This window comes from Cervus elaphus, chromosome 26 (genome assembly GCF_910594005.1).
Source record: "Cervus elaphus chromosome 26, mCerEla1.1, whole genome shotgun sequence".
In the NCBI taxonomy this organism is placed as follows: domain Eukaryota; kingdom Metazoa; phylum Chordata; class Mammalia; order Artiodactyla; family Cervidae; genus Cervus; species Cervus elaphus.
This window is the reverse complement of record NC_057840.1, coordinates 17,696,775-17,713,322: the sequence shown is the minus strand read 5'-3', so window position 1 is coordinate 17,713,322 and position 16,548 is coordinate 17,696,775. Positions and strand designations below refer to the sequence as shown.

General features: G+C 38.1%; 1 protein-coding gene across 3 annotated transcripts in view; it reads left to right on the top strand.

Annotated features, from left to right (window-relative positions):
• MOXD1 (monooxygenase DBH like 1) overlaps positions 1 to 14,367 on the top strand; it is an 87,910-nt gene extending 73,543 nt beyond the window's left edge. Inside the window, exons 10-13 of one of the 3 annotated variants that reach the window (XR_006338040.1) lie at positions 184 to 326; positions 12,312 to 12,480; positions 12,960 to 13,937; positions 14,058 to 14,367. Coding sequence is in view for 1 of the 3 variants with exons in the window: in XM_043888560.1 (XP_043744495.1) it covers positions 184 to 326; positions 12,312 to 12,480; positions 12,960 to 13,127 (480 nt within the window). In the remaining 2 variants the exon portion in view is untranslated. Of the gene's footprint in view, positions 1 to 183; positions 327 to 12,311; positions 12,481 to 12,959; positions 14,012 to 14,057 lie in introns of those variants that run through there. The other 2 variants (XR_006338039.1, XM_043888560.1) reach the window with 2 other exon arrangements.
• The last annotated feature ends 2,181 nt before the right edge of the window (positions 14,368 to 16,548 follow it).

Here is a 16,548-nt window from a genome sequence, read left to right as displayed (position 1 = left end):
ATATTTAAAAAGTGCTACTATCTTTTTGAAAACCAAATTGTCATTTAGGTGATTATTTTTCAGCTTTAAGATGGGTTACATTTCAATATTGGAAGAAACTGTGTAACATTTGTGGTTTGTGTGCTATAAGTATCAGAGTTGGTGGAACATATACTTTTATAAATAAAATATCTCAATTTTCAGGGAGGATTAAGCACCAGGAATGAAATGTGTCTCTCATACCTTCTTTATTACCCAAGAATTAATCTTACTCGATGTGCAAGTATCCCAGACATCATGGAGCAACTTCAGTTCATTGGTGTTAAGGAGATCTACAGGCCAGTCACGTAAGTAGTCAATGGATTTCATGATGGGGTAAGGGTGGGCTTTATTTTCATTGAAGATTCATCACCATGTTATGGGATTCCTTTATGTGCTGTTCTATTTGATTATTTTCAGCTGAGCAGTCCAGGTGAGCATCTTGATTGCTATGTCCAGGGTCTTTAAGACTACTCTTAGGTTCACTAGTTTTCTAGAAAGACCTGAAGGATTCAGCAGCTAATTATATTCATGGCTAACATATATTACAGTGAAAGACTATAAAAAATGAACCAGAGGAAAAAGTACATGAGGCAAAACCCACAGGAAGCCAGATGCCAGTCTCCAAGGCGAGCTTTCAAGAAACCCCGCCCAGGGGAGCCTCACAGAATGTGCTTAATTCCACCAGCAGCAACTTATGAGAACACACATGAAGTGTTGTCCACTGCAGAAGCTCATTAGAGACTCAGAGCTCAGAGCTTTTATTGGGGGCTGGTCACATAGGTGCCCTCTGCTTGGCAAATACCAAGATTCCAGACTCCCAGAAGGAAAGGAAGTATTCAACATAAGCAGCCTCATTTGTACAGACAGTCTAGGCATGGTAAATTGCACTTATCATTTAGAGAAAGTTTTATGTTAGTGCAGAAAATTGTTGGCTATTTAAGTTCCCTGATGCCAGCCAAAGGTCAGCCTTCCAAGCAGGTGTTCCTAAGGATGTCAGACTCAGGATTGCTGTGTTAATTCTTTCTGCACAGTTGTGTATGATAGGAATGACTTATGGCAAAATAATAAGCAAGATAAATATTATTCTTGCTCCCTTGAAATTGTATATTAGAGAGGGTAAGAAGTAATAGGCAAATATACATATAAAATTTCAGATATTAAAAGATGTCATGAACATAATTGAGACAATGAAGGAAGTGTGTTGTTCTCAGCTGGGTGGTGAGAGCTTATCTGGGGAGCTGTCTTAGTCCCTTCTGCTTTAACTACCACAGACAGGGTAGCTTGAAAACAGTAGAAATTTATCTCTCACTGTTCTGGAGGTTGAGAAGTCCAAGATCAAGGTTCTGCAGATTCAGTGCCTGCTGAGGACCCAGAGAGCCATCTTGTCACAGTGATCTCCCATGGCAGAAAGCTCAGGGGAGCTTTCTCAAGCTGCTTCTGTAAGGACACTAATCCTGTTTATGAGGACAGACTCTTCCAAGAGCCCCACCTCCTAATAACATCACCTTGGGTGTTAGGATTTCAACATGTGAATTTGTGGGGTGGGGCGGGGACAAAAATATTCAGTCTATATCAGAAGGTGATGTTTGAACAGAGACCTAAGTGTTGAGGAGCCAGTCATGGAAAGATCTACAAGCATACTCTGCAGAGAGAAAAGCCAGTGTAACAGGTGGTGAATATGAGGCCAGCATGTTCAAAGAACAGCAAGAAGGTGAGTTTGGCTGAAGCAGAGGGAGATATGGTGGGCAATAAGTGGGACGTATAAGAGCAAGTGGGACCAGACAGTGTAGGACTTTATAGGCAGCATAAGGACTCTGGGTTTTAAATGTAAAGAGAAGCTATTATAGGGTATGGTGCATGTGTGCTCAATTCTTTGGTCGTGTCCAACTCTTTGCAACCTCATGGACTGTAGCCCACTAGGCTTTTCTATCCATGGAATTTTCCAGACAAGAATACTGGAGTGGGTTGCCATTTCCTGCTCCAGGGAATCTCCACAACCCAGGGACTGAACCTGAATCTGTTTTGTCTCCTACATTGGCAGGCAGATTCTTTACCATTGTACCACCTGGGAAGCCCTCTTATAGGATCAGTTCAGTCACTCAGTCATGTCCAACTCTTTGTGAACCCATGCACTGCAGCACACCAGGCTTCCCTGTTCATCACCAACTCGCAGAGCTTGCTCAAACTCCTGTCCATCGAGTCAGTGATACCATCCAACCATCTCATCCTCTGTCATCCCCTTCTCCTGCCTTCAATCTTTCCCAGCATCAGGGTCTTTTCCAATGAGTCAGTTCTTTGCATCAAGTGGCCAAAGTATTAGAGTTTCAGCTTCAGCATCGGTCCTTCTAATGAATATTCAGGACTGATTTCCTTTAGGATGGACTGATTTGATCTCCTTTCAGTCCAAGGGACTCTCAAGAGTCCTATGATAGGATATAGATATTCAAAATGTTAATTTAGTCATTATGTTGAGAAAAGACTCTAGGAGGACAACATTAGAAATAATATAATCAACCAGGAAATTTGTGATTGTCCAGTTGAAAGGTGAGGCTGCCTTAAACCAGGATGGTGCCAGTAAAATTGGTGAGAAATGGTTCCAATCAGATTACCTTTTGAAGGTAGCCCTCACTGAACTTACTGATTAACTGCAGCTCTGGGAAATGGTGAGGGAAAGAGAAGAGTAAAGGAAAAATAGTGATGTCTGAATGGTGCAGGGAAACATGTTTGAAAAAGAAATTGAGAATTATTATTATTATTAAGGTTGATATAGAAAAAAAGGATTTTATCCATTCTTTGCAGTACCACAAAGAAGAATTCGGATGGCTGGTGGAAAGTTTGAAGTGTAGATTTAATTTTTATGCAAGGAAGAATCTTCTAATGATTAGGATTTTTCAAAGTTAATCAGTCAGTTACAAAAGGACTGATGTAATTAGACACAAGAGACACATAGATTTTTGAGGGGGTGTATTTAAGGAAAGATTAAATAAACACTTAATGAGGATGTGGTAAAAACATAGATCAGAACGAGAATATAATTATGGCCTACTTTGTGTTCCAAAATTTTATAGGGATTATAAATTAGAAACTGCAAACACTCTTCTTTTTAAATTAAACCCACTATTCATAGATATGTTCTACTGAGTTCCTATTCAGTCAACCCAATGACCACCATATCAGAGGTCTGTATCTGCTAAAATACAAATAACAAAATGCTGGTATAAACTAAGTTGTAGCTTCTGAAGTATTTTCACATACGTAATTTCGCTTAATTTATTTTCACACAGTTTTATTAGGTAGAGCAGTATTTGCACTCCCAGTTCAGAGAAGGAAATGGAAACTAAAGATTAAGAATCTGTTCAACTTCATAGATTACATAATCAACGGAGGAGGTGAAATTTGTATTGTTGTTGCTATATATGTGCCTTTTTGTTCACAATGACTACATTGTGAACAAATAAAATGTCAATAAAAATCACAACGGCACATAAAATGTCACTCTAGAAGCACTAGGATGTAGTCTTGTTTTTAAAATATCGAGATTGTATGTTTCTTGCATTGGTGTTTAGTCACTTCAATCACGTCCGACTCTTGGGTACCCTATGGATCGTAGGCCACCAAGCTCATTTGTCCATTGGATTTTCCAGGCAGTGATATGGAGTGGGTCGCCATTTACTTCTCTGAAGAATCTTCGGGACCCAGGGATCAAACCCAGGTCTCCTGCATTACAGGCATTCTTTACCATCTGAACCACCAGGGAAGCCCATATTGCTTCTTGCTAAGACTTAAATGGGCTTCCCTGATGGGTCAGACTGTTAAGGAGTCCTGCAATATGGGAGACCTGGGTTCAGTCCCTGGGTTGGGAAAATCCCCTGGAGGGAGGGTGTGGCAATCCACTTGAGTACTCTTGCCTGGAGAATCCCAGGGACAGAGGAGCTTGGCAGGCGACAGTCCATGGGGTTGCAGAGTCGGACATGACTGAGAACAGCACAGCAAGACTTAAATAGCTTTGTTTTTTCCCCGTTAGAATATTTTTAACGTATTGACTGGAAAATTCCTAATCAAGAGAACGTTGGAGAGAATGTTAGATGAGCATTCAAAGCTGTGTATTTACAAGATGAACAAACTGCATGCTGTGATCCAGTTATTTTCTTTTCTGCTCAGCTTGTATAAAGCCTCTGAAAATGCCTATCTCTGTGTCCCAACAAGCTTTGTATGTGTTCACTGGTTTGATCTCCTCCAGGAAATACTGAAGTTGGCATTTTCGTTACTTAGGGAGAATTGCTTCACAGAACAAGACTAGTTTTGAGATGTCATTGCCCACATAAAACATTTAACTACATGTTTGAGTACATTTATTCTACAAAAATATGAATGAAAAATAACCTCTGTTATAAGTACATGTTTGGACTTTAAATCAGACTTTTACGTTTAGTTCATCATCATACTGACATAAATATTATTAAAGGCCAAACTGATAAGGTACTGGCAAAAAGAAAGAAAGAAAGGGTTTTGGGTGCTTTTTTTTTGTTTTGCTTATGAAAATATTGCTAATTTGGTTTTAGGATACAGTATTAAACAGAAATATCATATAACATATAACCTAGAATCTTCTATTTTTGCTTTAATGTAAGGGCTATTTAGGTGCTCCATTTTATTTTAAGGATTCTGTAGCAATTCTAGGATTAGAGGATACATTGGTAGAAAAACAGAGACATGTACATCCTGTCTCAAGATTTATCTGTTGTGGAGGGTGCAGTTTTCCTCTGCCTTCTACAGAGCTGGCAAGTCTTACGGAAAAACAAAACCTCCCAAAGATCAAATAACAGAATAGATAATGAGTTTAGATAAATTTGTATTCCCTGTTGGACGATACATCAACACTCTCCATGTGGTTCCAGTGAGGTTTCTGTGATGGAAAGTTCCTGCTTCATTTGTTCTGTTTCTTTAAAAAAAATCAGGAGAGGTGATTTTTCTATTCTCTGCAGGAAAAAAAAAACAATCACTTCATGTTGATAAGGTGTTAAAATCACATAGGCTTATTATAGAGCATTTAGGTAATGCAGAAAAAGGTTTTAAAAAAGAGGACACAACCTATCACTCCAAATTCTGTTAGAAGTAAATAACACTGACATTAATTGAATGTCATTGGAGACATCTTTCTTATAGGTATTGACGCAAAGATGAAAAGGTCAGGGCTGTGAAAGTCTCTCAGTCATGTCCAGCCCTTTGCAACCCCACAGACTATATAGTCCGTGGAATTCTCCAGGCAAGAATATTGTAGTGGGTAGCTGTTCCCTTCTCCAGGGGATCTTCCCAATCCAGGGATCGAACCCACATCTCCCATATTGCAGGTGGATTCTTTACCAGCTGAACCACCAGGGAGGCCCAGATCAGTGTTAGAAAGATTATAATTTGTGTACTGCTTTAAACAAAAATAATAAAATTTAATTTTGTTTCAATTTATCGGAAGACTAAATTAAAATTGAATAATTGTTGAATAAATAAACATTGCTGTTGTTTTTAATGACAAGAAATAATATTATATAAAGGAGCTCTCAGATGCTGAGAAAATAGAGCATAAAAGATATTAATACTTTTTTAAATACTGTATTTCAGTTTTAGATCATAAAAATGAGAACATTCACACTTTCACATTTTTCTCCAAACCTCCCTTTTTGTACCTCCAAATATTTATTATTTATATTAGAATTTTTGTATTCTCAAGATTTTTAATTTTCACCTTTAATTCTGAAACATAATTTCCATAATATTTATTGCAGCTTTTATAGATTCCATGATAATTCCTAATCTTCATATGATTTCTGCATTTCTAGGTTCTTTGATTCCTCAGGATTTTGTCCTCAGTTACTTAATCAAGAAGGGCTTCCACATGCTTTATGTCCTTTATGTTTGAAATTTTCTGCATTTATATTTCTGCAGCGTTTGGTTGGATATAGTAATTGGGAATCATAGCCCACCTCCCCCCCTTCAGAGAGGTCTTTGGATAAATGGGCTCATTCTTCCTCTGCCTGTAGAATTTGTAAGTTCAACTGAACATATTTCAGTGTTGAGTATATGAATCAATTTCTGGAAATACAAAGTGTTTTACATATTTACATATATAAATATTTACATATTTTCTGGAAATATATATATTCACTTCTTTTTTTCATAACAAGGAAATTTTCTTATGTCTACAAACTTTTTTCTATTTGAGATTTTTGTCAAGAGTTTCCCTCTAATTTTTCAGAAATACTCTTCTGCCGCTTGCTTTTTTTTTTTTTTAAACATACTTGGTGCTAAATTTGTTTTGTTTAAAATTTATTTCCTTTGGTCCATCTCCTTTTTCATCTCATTCTGTTGTTTTATCATCTTGTATTTGAGCTCTTGTTTAATCGCATTCATGTTTTTATTAAACATAGCATGAAACACTTGTGGAAATTCTCTCCAGTATAATTAGTTTATGTCATCTTCTAGAATAGATTTTTTATCTCTCTCTCTCTGTCTCTCTCTCTTTTTTTTTTTTTTTGGTCTTCACTGGATATTGAAATAATTGAAATGTGATATTATTTCCTTTCACCCTAAGTTTCATGGTTGTTTGGCCATTCCTTCTTTTGCTGAGCCAGTTCTGCTTAAAACTTCTCTTTGGTAAAACATAGATGAGGTTTTGACTACTTTCTAAGCAAATTTGAGAGTAGTTTGCTTTCTCTCCACACCACAGTTTGAGATTTGGGTGATATATATATATATATATATATATATTTTGTTTTTTTTTTTTGGACAGGATATATTTTATGTGGGCTTCCCTTGTGGCTCAGCTGGTAAAGAATCTGCCTGCGATGCGGGAGACCTGGGTTTGATCCCTGGGTTGGGAAGATCCCCTGGAGAAGGAAAAGGCTACCCACTCCAGTATTCTGGCCTGGAGAATTCCATGGACTGTATAGGCTATGGGATCGCAAAGAGTCAGACACGACTGAGCGACTTTCATTTGTCCACTTGTTGATATTTTATGTACTTTCTCGTCTATATTTTGAGGGTAAAGGGCTGTGTGTGCAGAGGTGTAACTGTTCTCTATATTATAATAAGGCGGTTTTTCCTTCCTCAGATTTTATTAAAAATCTATTAGAGGATGTTTTCTAACTGGTTGGAGCTGACTGCCTTTCAGTAGAGGAATGTCCCAGGCCTTATTATGTCAGTCTGCCAAACCTGTTACAGCTCACAAACCTCTGCTTCTGCCAGGGAGATTCAACTGCGCTTGATCCTTCCACACGTTCATTTGCTCAGAGAGCGTGCAGAGGGTTAGGAGCTGTGCCTCATTCAGTCAGATTTCCTGGTCTCCTTCTTTAACCATCTGATTGGTAAAGTATAGGTTGTATCTTTTTTGTCTGTTTGTTGATACGTTTTATTTCTTGTTTGTTATTTATTTATTTGGGTCAAATTGCTTGAGATAGAGCTTACATCCAGTTAAATGCCCCTTTGTTAAGTATGGGCTTCCCAGGCGGCTCAGTGGTACAGAACTCACCGGCCCACACAGGAGATGCAGGAGACGTGGGTTCGATCCCTGGGTAGGAAAGATCCTCTAGAGGAGGAAATGGCAACCCACTCCAGTGTGCTTGCCTGGGACATCCCATGGACAGAGGAGCCGGGTGGGATACAGTTCCTGGAGTCGCGAGAGAGTCGGACAAGACCGCGCACCTGGGCAGGCACGCGTGCTAAGTATGCTGCTAGAAAGTTCTCTCGGATGTGTTCCCCTGTTTAACCACATCACAGAGGAGCTCTAGGGCGTTTGCATCACCACTGAGACTTCTGTCACACCTCTGGAGACACCCCCCTCCACACACAGCCCCAGAAAAGCAGGAATCTGCTTTCTGTCACTATTAGTCTGATCGTCTCTAGACTTTATGAAAATAGGATCATATGGTATATACTCTTTTGTGCCTGGCTGCCTTACCTCAGAATGCTTTTGAGATTCACCTATACTGAAATCCATCTACACATATATATGTATGTATGTATTTGTGTGTGTGTGTGTGTATCATCAACCCACTCCTTTTTATTGCTGAGTAGTGTTCCCCAGTGTGTATATACCTAAAATTTCATTTATCTGTTCACTAGTTGGAAGACATTTGGATTGTTTCCAGTTTGTGGCAATTATGAAGCAAGCTGCTATAAATATTATTGTATTCATCCTTGTGTGGACATATGTTTTCAATTTCTGCTCTAATACCTAGTGGTGGGATCCTTGGATTGTACACTAGGTCTCTGTTTACAGCATTGAGACTCTCAAATGTTCTCCCAAATAACGTACCTCTCTACATTCTCACTGATAACCTGTAAGATTTCCTACTACTTAATCTTCCCAGTGTTCTTTGTATTTTCTTGATTTTGAATTTCATCTACTGTAATGTGTATGCCGTGGTATCTTACTGTAGTTTTATTTTCCATTTCCCCTGTGACAGATGATATCAAGCCTCTTTTCACATGCTGATTAATCATTGATACATGTTCCTTTTTAATTGTTCGAATTCTTGTCCATTTAACTGAGTTTTTTTTTTTTATTATTGAGTTGTCAGAGTTCTTTATAATTGTAAAGAGTTTTTATACTTTAGATATAAATTCTTAGGTGTATGTTTGCAAATAATTTTTTTTCTGGTCTATGACTTGATTTTAATTTTTTAGCTGTATTTTTCTGCAGTCCATTTTATTATTTTTGGTTTGTTTTGTGTTTTTGATATCCCTTGTAAGAAACTGTCACCTGCCCAAGGTTGTGAAGATTTTCTCTCTTTTTTTTTTTTCCTAAAAGTTTTATAGTTTTAGCATTAGGTTGAAGATCCATTTTGAATAATTTTCTGTTTGTTGAATTTTCTGAGGTTCATTGTATTTCATACAGACATCAAGTTGTACAAGAACTGTTTGATGAAAAAAGCTACTTTTTTCCTATACAATTACTCTGAAATGTTTGTTGCAAATCCTTTCACCATATATTGCCAATTTCTGGACTCTGAGTTCTGTTCATTGTGTTACATGTTTCAGTTCAGTTCAGTTCAGTTCAGTCGCTCAGTCGTGTCCGACTCTGCGACCCCATGAATTGCAGCACGCCAGGCCTCCCTGGTACATGTTTAGCTTTACTATAATACCACACAATTATTATTATTTTTTTATAGTAAATCTTGAAATGAGTGTGTAAATCCCCAAACTTTGCCATTTTTTTCTTTTCCCAAAGTTATTTCGGATAGTCTTAAAGTTTATTTCATTTCTGTATATTTTTAAATCGACTAGCCAATTAAATTAAGCTTATAAAGCAAAATTGCTCATCAATATTAAAGCCTTTATTTTTGTCAACTACAGTGATATATAAATAATACCCTTCAATTTATATGTGGATCTGGGTAGTTATTTAGACACTGCCCAGATGTGCAGAAATGTAATAGTTTTACTTTCTAGAACATTCCTAAATTTCTAATAACTCAAGTCCCAGTCCCAGTGAGAGCAGAACTTACTACCTGAACATTATCTATTTCTGGTTTAGATTGCAGTCTTTTAAGGAAAAATACTTAGGATAAATATTTACTTTTTCAGGATTACTCCTCATTCTGTCTTTTCCTTCTCTTCTTTCCAATGGTAATCAGCAAGTGTGGTATAGGACAGGCTGCAAGGTTAGGAAGTTTGTTAGTGTGATGTTATAAAGTAGGAGCCTGAACAAATTTAGTAGGAAGGGAAAGGAGACAATGAAAATGGGACAAGATGCCAGGTTAGGGAGGTCGTGACACTCTCCTCCCCACCCAGCCTGTCCTGCTGGCTCCAATAAAGGGTTCATTGGGCTTGCCCTTTTTAAAATCCTTTTCTACATAATTATAATAAGCAAGCAAATGTGTTTATACCTCTTCTGTAACTTTATACTGTGAAATCTCAAACAGATGCTAATTTGCTAATTTGTTCTAGCGGTAAACCTTTTTTTTAAGGTTTCATCTATGTAATATACAATACATAAAGAACCCACCAGCCAACGCAGGAGACATAAGAGACGTGGGTTCGATCTCTAGGTCAGGAAGATCCCCTGGAAGAGGGCATGGCAACCCACTCCAGTATTCTTGCGTGGAGAATCCCATGGACAGAGGAGCCTGGTGGGCTACAGCCCACGGGGCGGCAAAGACTCAGACAGGACTGAAGTGACTTGCACACGCGCGTTCACTCTTCACTAGCAAAGCTGCAGAAAACTTAGGGAGTTAGCAGAGATTCTAGTGCCCCCTTGTGGTGTTTTGGGAGATTACAGGCTGATGATCTCCGCTCCCCGCTACCCGTCCGGCATTTTCCTGGTTATAAAGTAGATTTTTCCTTTTCTCAAGGCAAATACCTTATCTCCTTGAAAAGTAAATTTTATTTTTAGTATTTGACTTAAAGTTATTTTATATTTAATTAAACTTAGCTACTTTGGGGAGGCTGTAGCTGCTTCAGTTGTGTCTGACTCATTGTGACCCCATGGACTATAGCCCACCAGTCTCCTCTGTCCACGGAATTTCCCAGGCAAGAATACTGGAGTGGGTTGTCATTTCCTTCTCCAGGGGATTTTCCCGATCCAGGGATGGAACAAGCATCTCCTGCATTGTCAGGCGAGTTCTTTACCACTAACACCTAGCTTTTAGTATATTTTAGATGACATGGTATGTAAATATAATGGGCCCCTTTCAGGTTAAATTTTTACTTTATGAAAGTTTTTACATGTACAGATTTTATTTTGTACTGATTCTGGATTGTACCTCTGTAAGTCTCCACAGAGTATTTGATTTGCGATGTGACAGATTTTAGGTCATTGCTGGATCTGTTTGCTGCAGTGTGATGGCACTTGCTCATTCTTTATGGAACGTCAAGGTCTCTGTGTGTAACAGCGCATTTAAAACTCAGCAAAGATATATTGACTTTAATTAAAGAAAAAAGGTTAGGAATAAAGAATATAAAGATCCTCGTATATGACCTATTGTATTATTCATTATCTCACTTATTAAAGTACAGAGGAAATGTTTTCATTTTAAACATAAAAAATTTATCTTCATAACTCTAAAAGACAGTAAAGAGTGTTTTATTTAATTAAAAAGATAATATTCAACATGCCTGAGTAGGTTATGTATGTAAGAGAGAGCGAGCTGATATGACATAATTAAATGAAGAAATTACAAAGATCAAATATTAAAAATGTAGATTCCTCAGAGGTTAATTCGTTGCTAATTATTGAAAATCGCTGGAACTTCCTCTTGGGGTATCGAGGGAGCCAAACCCCTACCAGGTACCCATGATAATCTCCTGGATGGTCCATGGAACAGACCATGCAAATTTTTGAACTACACTTAAACACTGTTCCTTTTTTCGAGAATCGAGAATCTAAAACTTATATTTCTTGGACACTTTACATATATTTTTCTTCAGCAGCAAGTAGAAGCAGGGTGTATCATCTTCAAAGTATTTTTTTCTCAGTGAAATTTTTAAAACACTGGTTCAATTAAAAAAAAAAAATGTTGCCACCTAGGTAAGCAAAACCTGGACAACCAACAGTGGTCAGGCTTTTCAACAGTATGGAATTGAAATTTCCATTGTTGTTCAGTATCTTTTGATATTCTGCACATTTCTTCATTACATCATTAGTTTTGCAGTCTTCAGAACTGACGCCTATCAGTTATATTGTTAACCAAAGCCAAAACAATTATGTGAGGAATTGTGGGGCTCCGGGGAAGCTTTCTAAGTCAAAACTATTTGTCTAAAAGTAACACTCATCTGCTACTAAACTGAGGAATTTTCTTAAAAAAGACTTCTTATTTTATATGTATTTCTTCTAGTAACTGATTAAGAGTTGATTAGTACTTTCAATCAGGTTATCTGTTTGTGTAAAAACGAACTAGTATGAAGTCTGTTTTAGAATACAATAAGTCCCCTACATCCAAATGCATTTCCTTCCGAGAGAGTGTCCCTAAGTCCAATCTGTTAAGTCCAACAAAGTTTGCCTAGGTACCCAGCTGACATAATCGTCTGTATAGTCATAGGTTTATAGTACTTTTCACACAGATAATATGTAGATAAAAAACAAACATAGAAAGTAGCGAAAGCGTTTGTAACCTTACAGTACCATCCTTGAAAAGTGCAGGGGTACACAACAGCTGGTGTATAGGGGTATGTTTGCATCTTTAGCAGTTCACAACTTAAAAGCTCATATTAGGGGACTTACGGTATTGAAAAGTAATGGAAACACAAAATGTTTAGTTCTGAATATGACTCATTCTGGTTATTTATTTTATATTCAGGACCTGGCCTTTTATTATCAAAAGCCCTAAGCAGTATAAAAACCTTTCTTTCATGGATGCAATGAACAAGTTTAAATGGACTAAAAAGGAAGGTCTTGCCTTCAATAAGCTTGTCCTTAGCCTGCCGGTCAATGTGAGATGTTCCAAGACAGACAACGCAGAGTGGTCGGTAAGCCCCACTTTGTTTTAATCTTCAAGGAAAACAGATACCGGAGTTTACCGGAATCCACAACAGATAAAATGAGAGGAACAGACAGATATCCATAAATCCAGTTGTCTTTTGATGAGTCTGAGAATTTTTCAATGATTATATAGATGCCCCAAACCTTCTGATTCCACTTCCTTCAAAGAAGGAAATTTATTCTAAAACTAAAGTTGGGGTGAAAAAGGAATAAGGTGGGATGAAAGATTCAAAAAGAAACCTGAGAGAGCATGTTTTATATCTCTTCTTTCCCGAAGGTGTGTCTGACCCTTTCTCCACCTTGCTGGGAATCCCTAGGATTCTGACTGATGTCGGACCACTTCAGCACCCGTTGCCCCCTCCCACCCTTTTAACCCCTGCAGAAATGCAGGGCTGAGCAAGTTTGGCCGCAGTCCTGCTCTTCAATCACACACTCAGTGGCTTTGTTTCTGCTCTTTCCTTTTCAGATTCAAGGCATGACAGCATTACCTCCAGATATAGAAAGACCGTATCAAGCAGAGCCCTTGGTGTGCGGGGCGTCTTCCACCTCCCTGCATGGAAATGCCTGTCTCGAGCTGCTCCTGAGTTTCGTGGTCCTGGGCGGCGCACTCAGCCCCAGGAGCGTGTGCCCGTAATACTCTCATGCTCGGTGACCACAGTTTTCCGTGATCCGAGCCTGATATTTCCCATGCAGGTTAAGGACATTTATGGGGTGTGAAGGATGAGGGTGAAGACCTTGGAGACTTCCTCTCACAGGTTCCCTTCCTCCTGTCCCCTCTTCTTTCTCAGACTTCCTGAGAGATGTCCATCGGTTTCTCATCTTTTCCTCGGAAATATCTGATAAAATGTATGAATCGTTCAGTAAAGCAAAATTGACCTTACCTAACCTCTTTAAAAAATTGGACAAAGTCAAGTGGAAGTAAAAGACTTCTTTATCTCCTGTATTTCATTTTATTGAAATACTTGTTATTGCTATTTTACTTCTTGAAATGATTGATTTCATTTCTGTATTCCTCTTTTTAAATGTTTTTATCTTAAAGGTGTAAATGGAAGTACTGTCCATTCCAGTGTTCTTTCTCTTTACTGCTCTTTGCTGTGATTTCCCGAATGGAACAGTGGTTCTACTTTCTTGTAATATGTGGCTCTGTCTTTCTGTGAATCACCCGTGGGCCCCTGACCTCAACACTTTCTGATGGTGCCCATTCTAGCCTGCTCATTTACCTGAGTCTGCGTCCCAAACCACCCTGAGCCCATCTTTTTCCCTGCTTCCTTGCTCAGCACTGGCCAGGTGAGTTTTTTCCTTGAGCTCTGTCACTATCCAAAAAGAGGCTGCAGAAAACATAGCAATGGTACATAATTGATTGTAGCCTAGGAGAAAATATAGCTGGCTGCAAACTCAGTGCTGTGAGGGGCCTTTTGTGAAGGGCCAGGACAAAGGCCAGAGGGTGTGAACCAGCTGAGGAAGGTGTGAACCAGCTGAGGAGGGTGTGAACCAGCTAAGGAGGGTGTGAACCAGCTGAGGAGGGTGTGAACCAGCTGAGGAAGGTGTGAACCAGCTGAGGAAGGTGTGAACCAGCTGAGGAGGGTGTGAACCAGCTGAGGAGGGTGTGAACCAGCTGAGGAGGGTGTGAGGTCCTCTCTGACCATGTTGGGTATCACACGTGTTGCATACTGGCTCAATCTGAGTCACAGTTGCTATTGTAGATTTATTTTTATATTAGTTAATAAACTAACTTTCCAAAATAAAATTGTCACCAGTCCTGTCACCTTTTTTGTTCTTTTGGTATAGATCAGCCAAATCTTATCTTGGGTCTTTTGCTCATTGTCTTAAGCTAAGCTTGTTTGGATCATATTAATAAACTAAATGAAATTAAATTTTTGTGTGATTATCTTGTATACTCCTTGGGAGAAGCAGGTGGTCCAATACTGCCAGATTTGCCAACTACATCAATTAAGAATGTTGTATTTTCCCATTTCATTTCTAAGCTGTTTCTCCCCAGCAAACAGTGTCTTAAACACAAATGATGCATGCCTGTGTGTTTAGTTGTTCAGTATGTGTGATTCTTTGCACCCTATGGACTTAGCCTGTCAAGCTTCTTTGTCCATGGGATTTTTCAGGCAAGAATACTGGAGTGGGTTGCTATTTCCTCCTCCAGGGGATCTTCCCTATGCAGGGATCAAACCCATGTCTGCAGGTGGGATCTTTACCACTGAGCCAACTGGGAAGTCCCAACACAGACTATATTGTTTTCTAAGTAAATATTGACTTTTGGAGTTTTTCCTTCTTGATTCTTTGAATTTGTCCACTTAATGGAATGTTTGTAATACTTATGAGGAGTATTTTACTGTTAAGTTTAATTCTTTTTATTTTATAAGTGCTATATCAGATTCTATGATTTTCCATCCAAATATTTATATAATATGACCATCCCAAACACTCCATATTTGAAATTTCATGTTTATTTTTAGTTCAGAATTTCTGAATCTGAGATGTCAAAGAAAAATTATTTCCTTTGGAAATTGTGTAATACTGTATTTGCTTTCATTGTTCTTCGTAAGGAAGCTGAATATACTGGCTAGAAAAGGATACACAACTTTTGGAAACTCAAATTTTTGGAGCCAGGAGAAATTTATTTTTCCAGTTGATGTTGCTAAGAATAAAGCAGGTATTCCTCTCATAGGAATCCTCATATATATATATATATGTGTGTGTGTTTATAAAATATATGTATATTTTGAAGCACTGACTCTTTGAAATTAGGATAGGTTATCTGTTGTATTCAAATCCAGCATAGTAAGCTGGTATTTTATGAGCAGAAAATGGTCAATTGAATAGACTCATGGCAGCATCCCCTACCCCCTGAGCCAGAGGAGTGTTCCATGGAAAATATGAAGAGCCATGGAAAATTGCTACAAATTTTAAAAAGCTTACTGTTGCACTTTTCAGAGCCTTGAATATATGACTACATATTGGAAAGTTCAAGTTATGTAGTGTGAAATTATTTCCCAAACACATTGACCACTTGACCATGTCGTATTGGGCCAGTGTTCCTCAAGGAACAAGCTTTGGGACATGTACTTTTCCCAGCAGAGCATGTCCAGATTTATGTAACAATTTTTCTAAAAATTTCAAGCTGTTCATGGTGAACTGCAAAGCATAGCCCAACAAACATGGGCCTTCCACTTGTGTTCACTAGTCTGTTCCTAATTTGCTGTTCTATTTTGCCAACACACTATTTTTTTTATTAACCTAGAGTCAGTACAATTTACAGAGAACATAGAAAAGGAAATTTACATTTTTAAAAGTAAAAAATTCATTAAACTGAATTATGTGGCATGAATAAAATATTTGAGAGGTATTGACAAATAAGGCTATATATTTTTGAAAAGTTTTAGAGCTATAGACATAGACTAATGGTGTGGGACTGATGTAATGCAAAAAAATTTTTTTTTTAAATTGGGAAGAGTCATTCCATATTGCACATATAGAATGCAAGTCTGATTTGAACCAATTTCTCTCAGTATTTTATTTTTTTTTCCATTTATTTTTATTAGTTGGAGGCTAATTACTTTACAATATTGTAGTGGTTTTTGTCATACATTGACATGAATCAGCCATGGATTTACATGTGTTCCTTATCCCGATCCCCCCTCCCACCTCCTTCTCCACCCGATTCCTCTGGGTCTTCCCAGTGCACCAGGCCCAAGCACTTGTCTCATGCATCCAACCTGGACTGGTGATCTGTTTCACACTAGATAATATACATGTTTCGATGCTGTTCTCTCGAAACATCCCACCCTCGCCTTCTCCCACAGAGTCCAAAAGTCTGTTCTGTACATCTGTGTCTCTTTTTCTGTTTTGCATATAGGGCTATCGTTACCATCTTTCTAACTCTCAGTATTTTAAAATAAGCCCATTAAATACTGACAACCAAAATAATTCCATACATTTGTACAGTGTTTTGAAATTTGCAAAGTGTTTTCACAATACTTCTCACTTAGTGTTTAAAACTGCTTTTCAAGTTGAGTACTTGTATGCAGAAATGCTAACCAGAT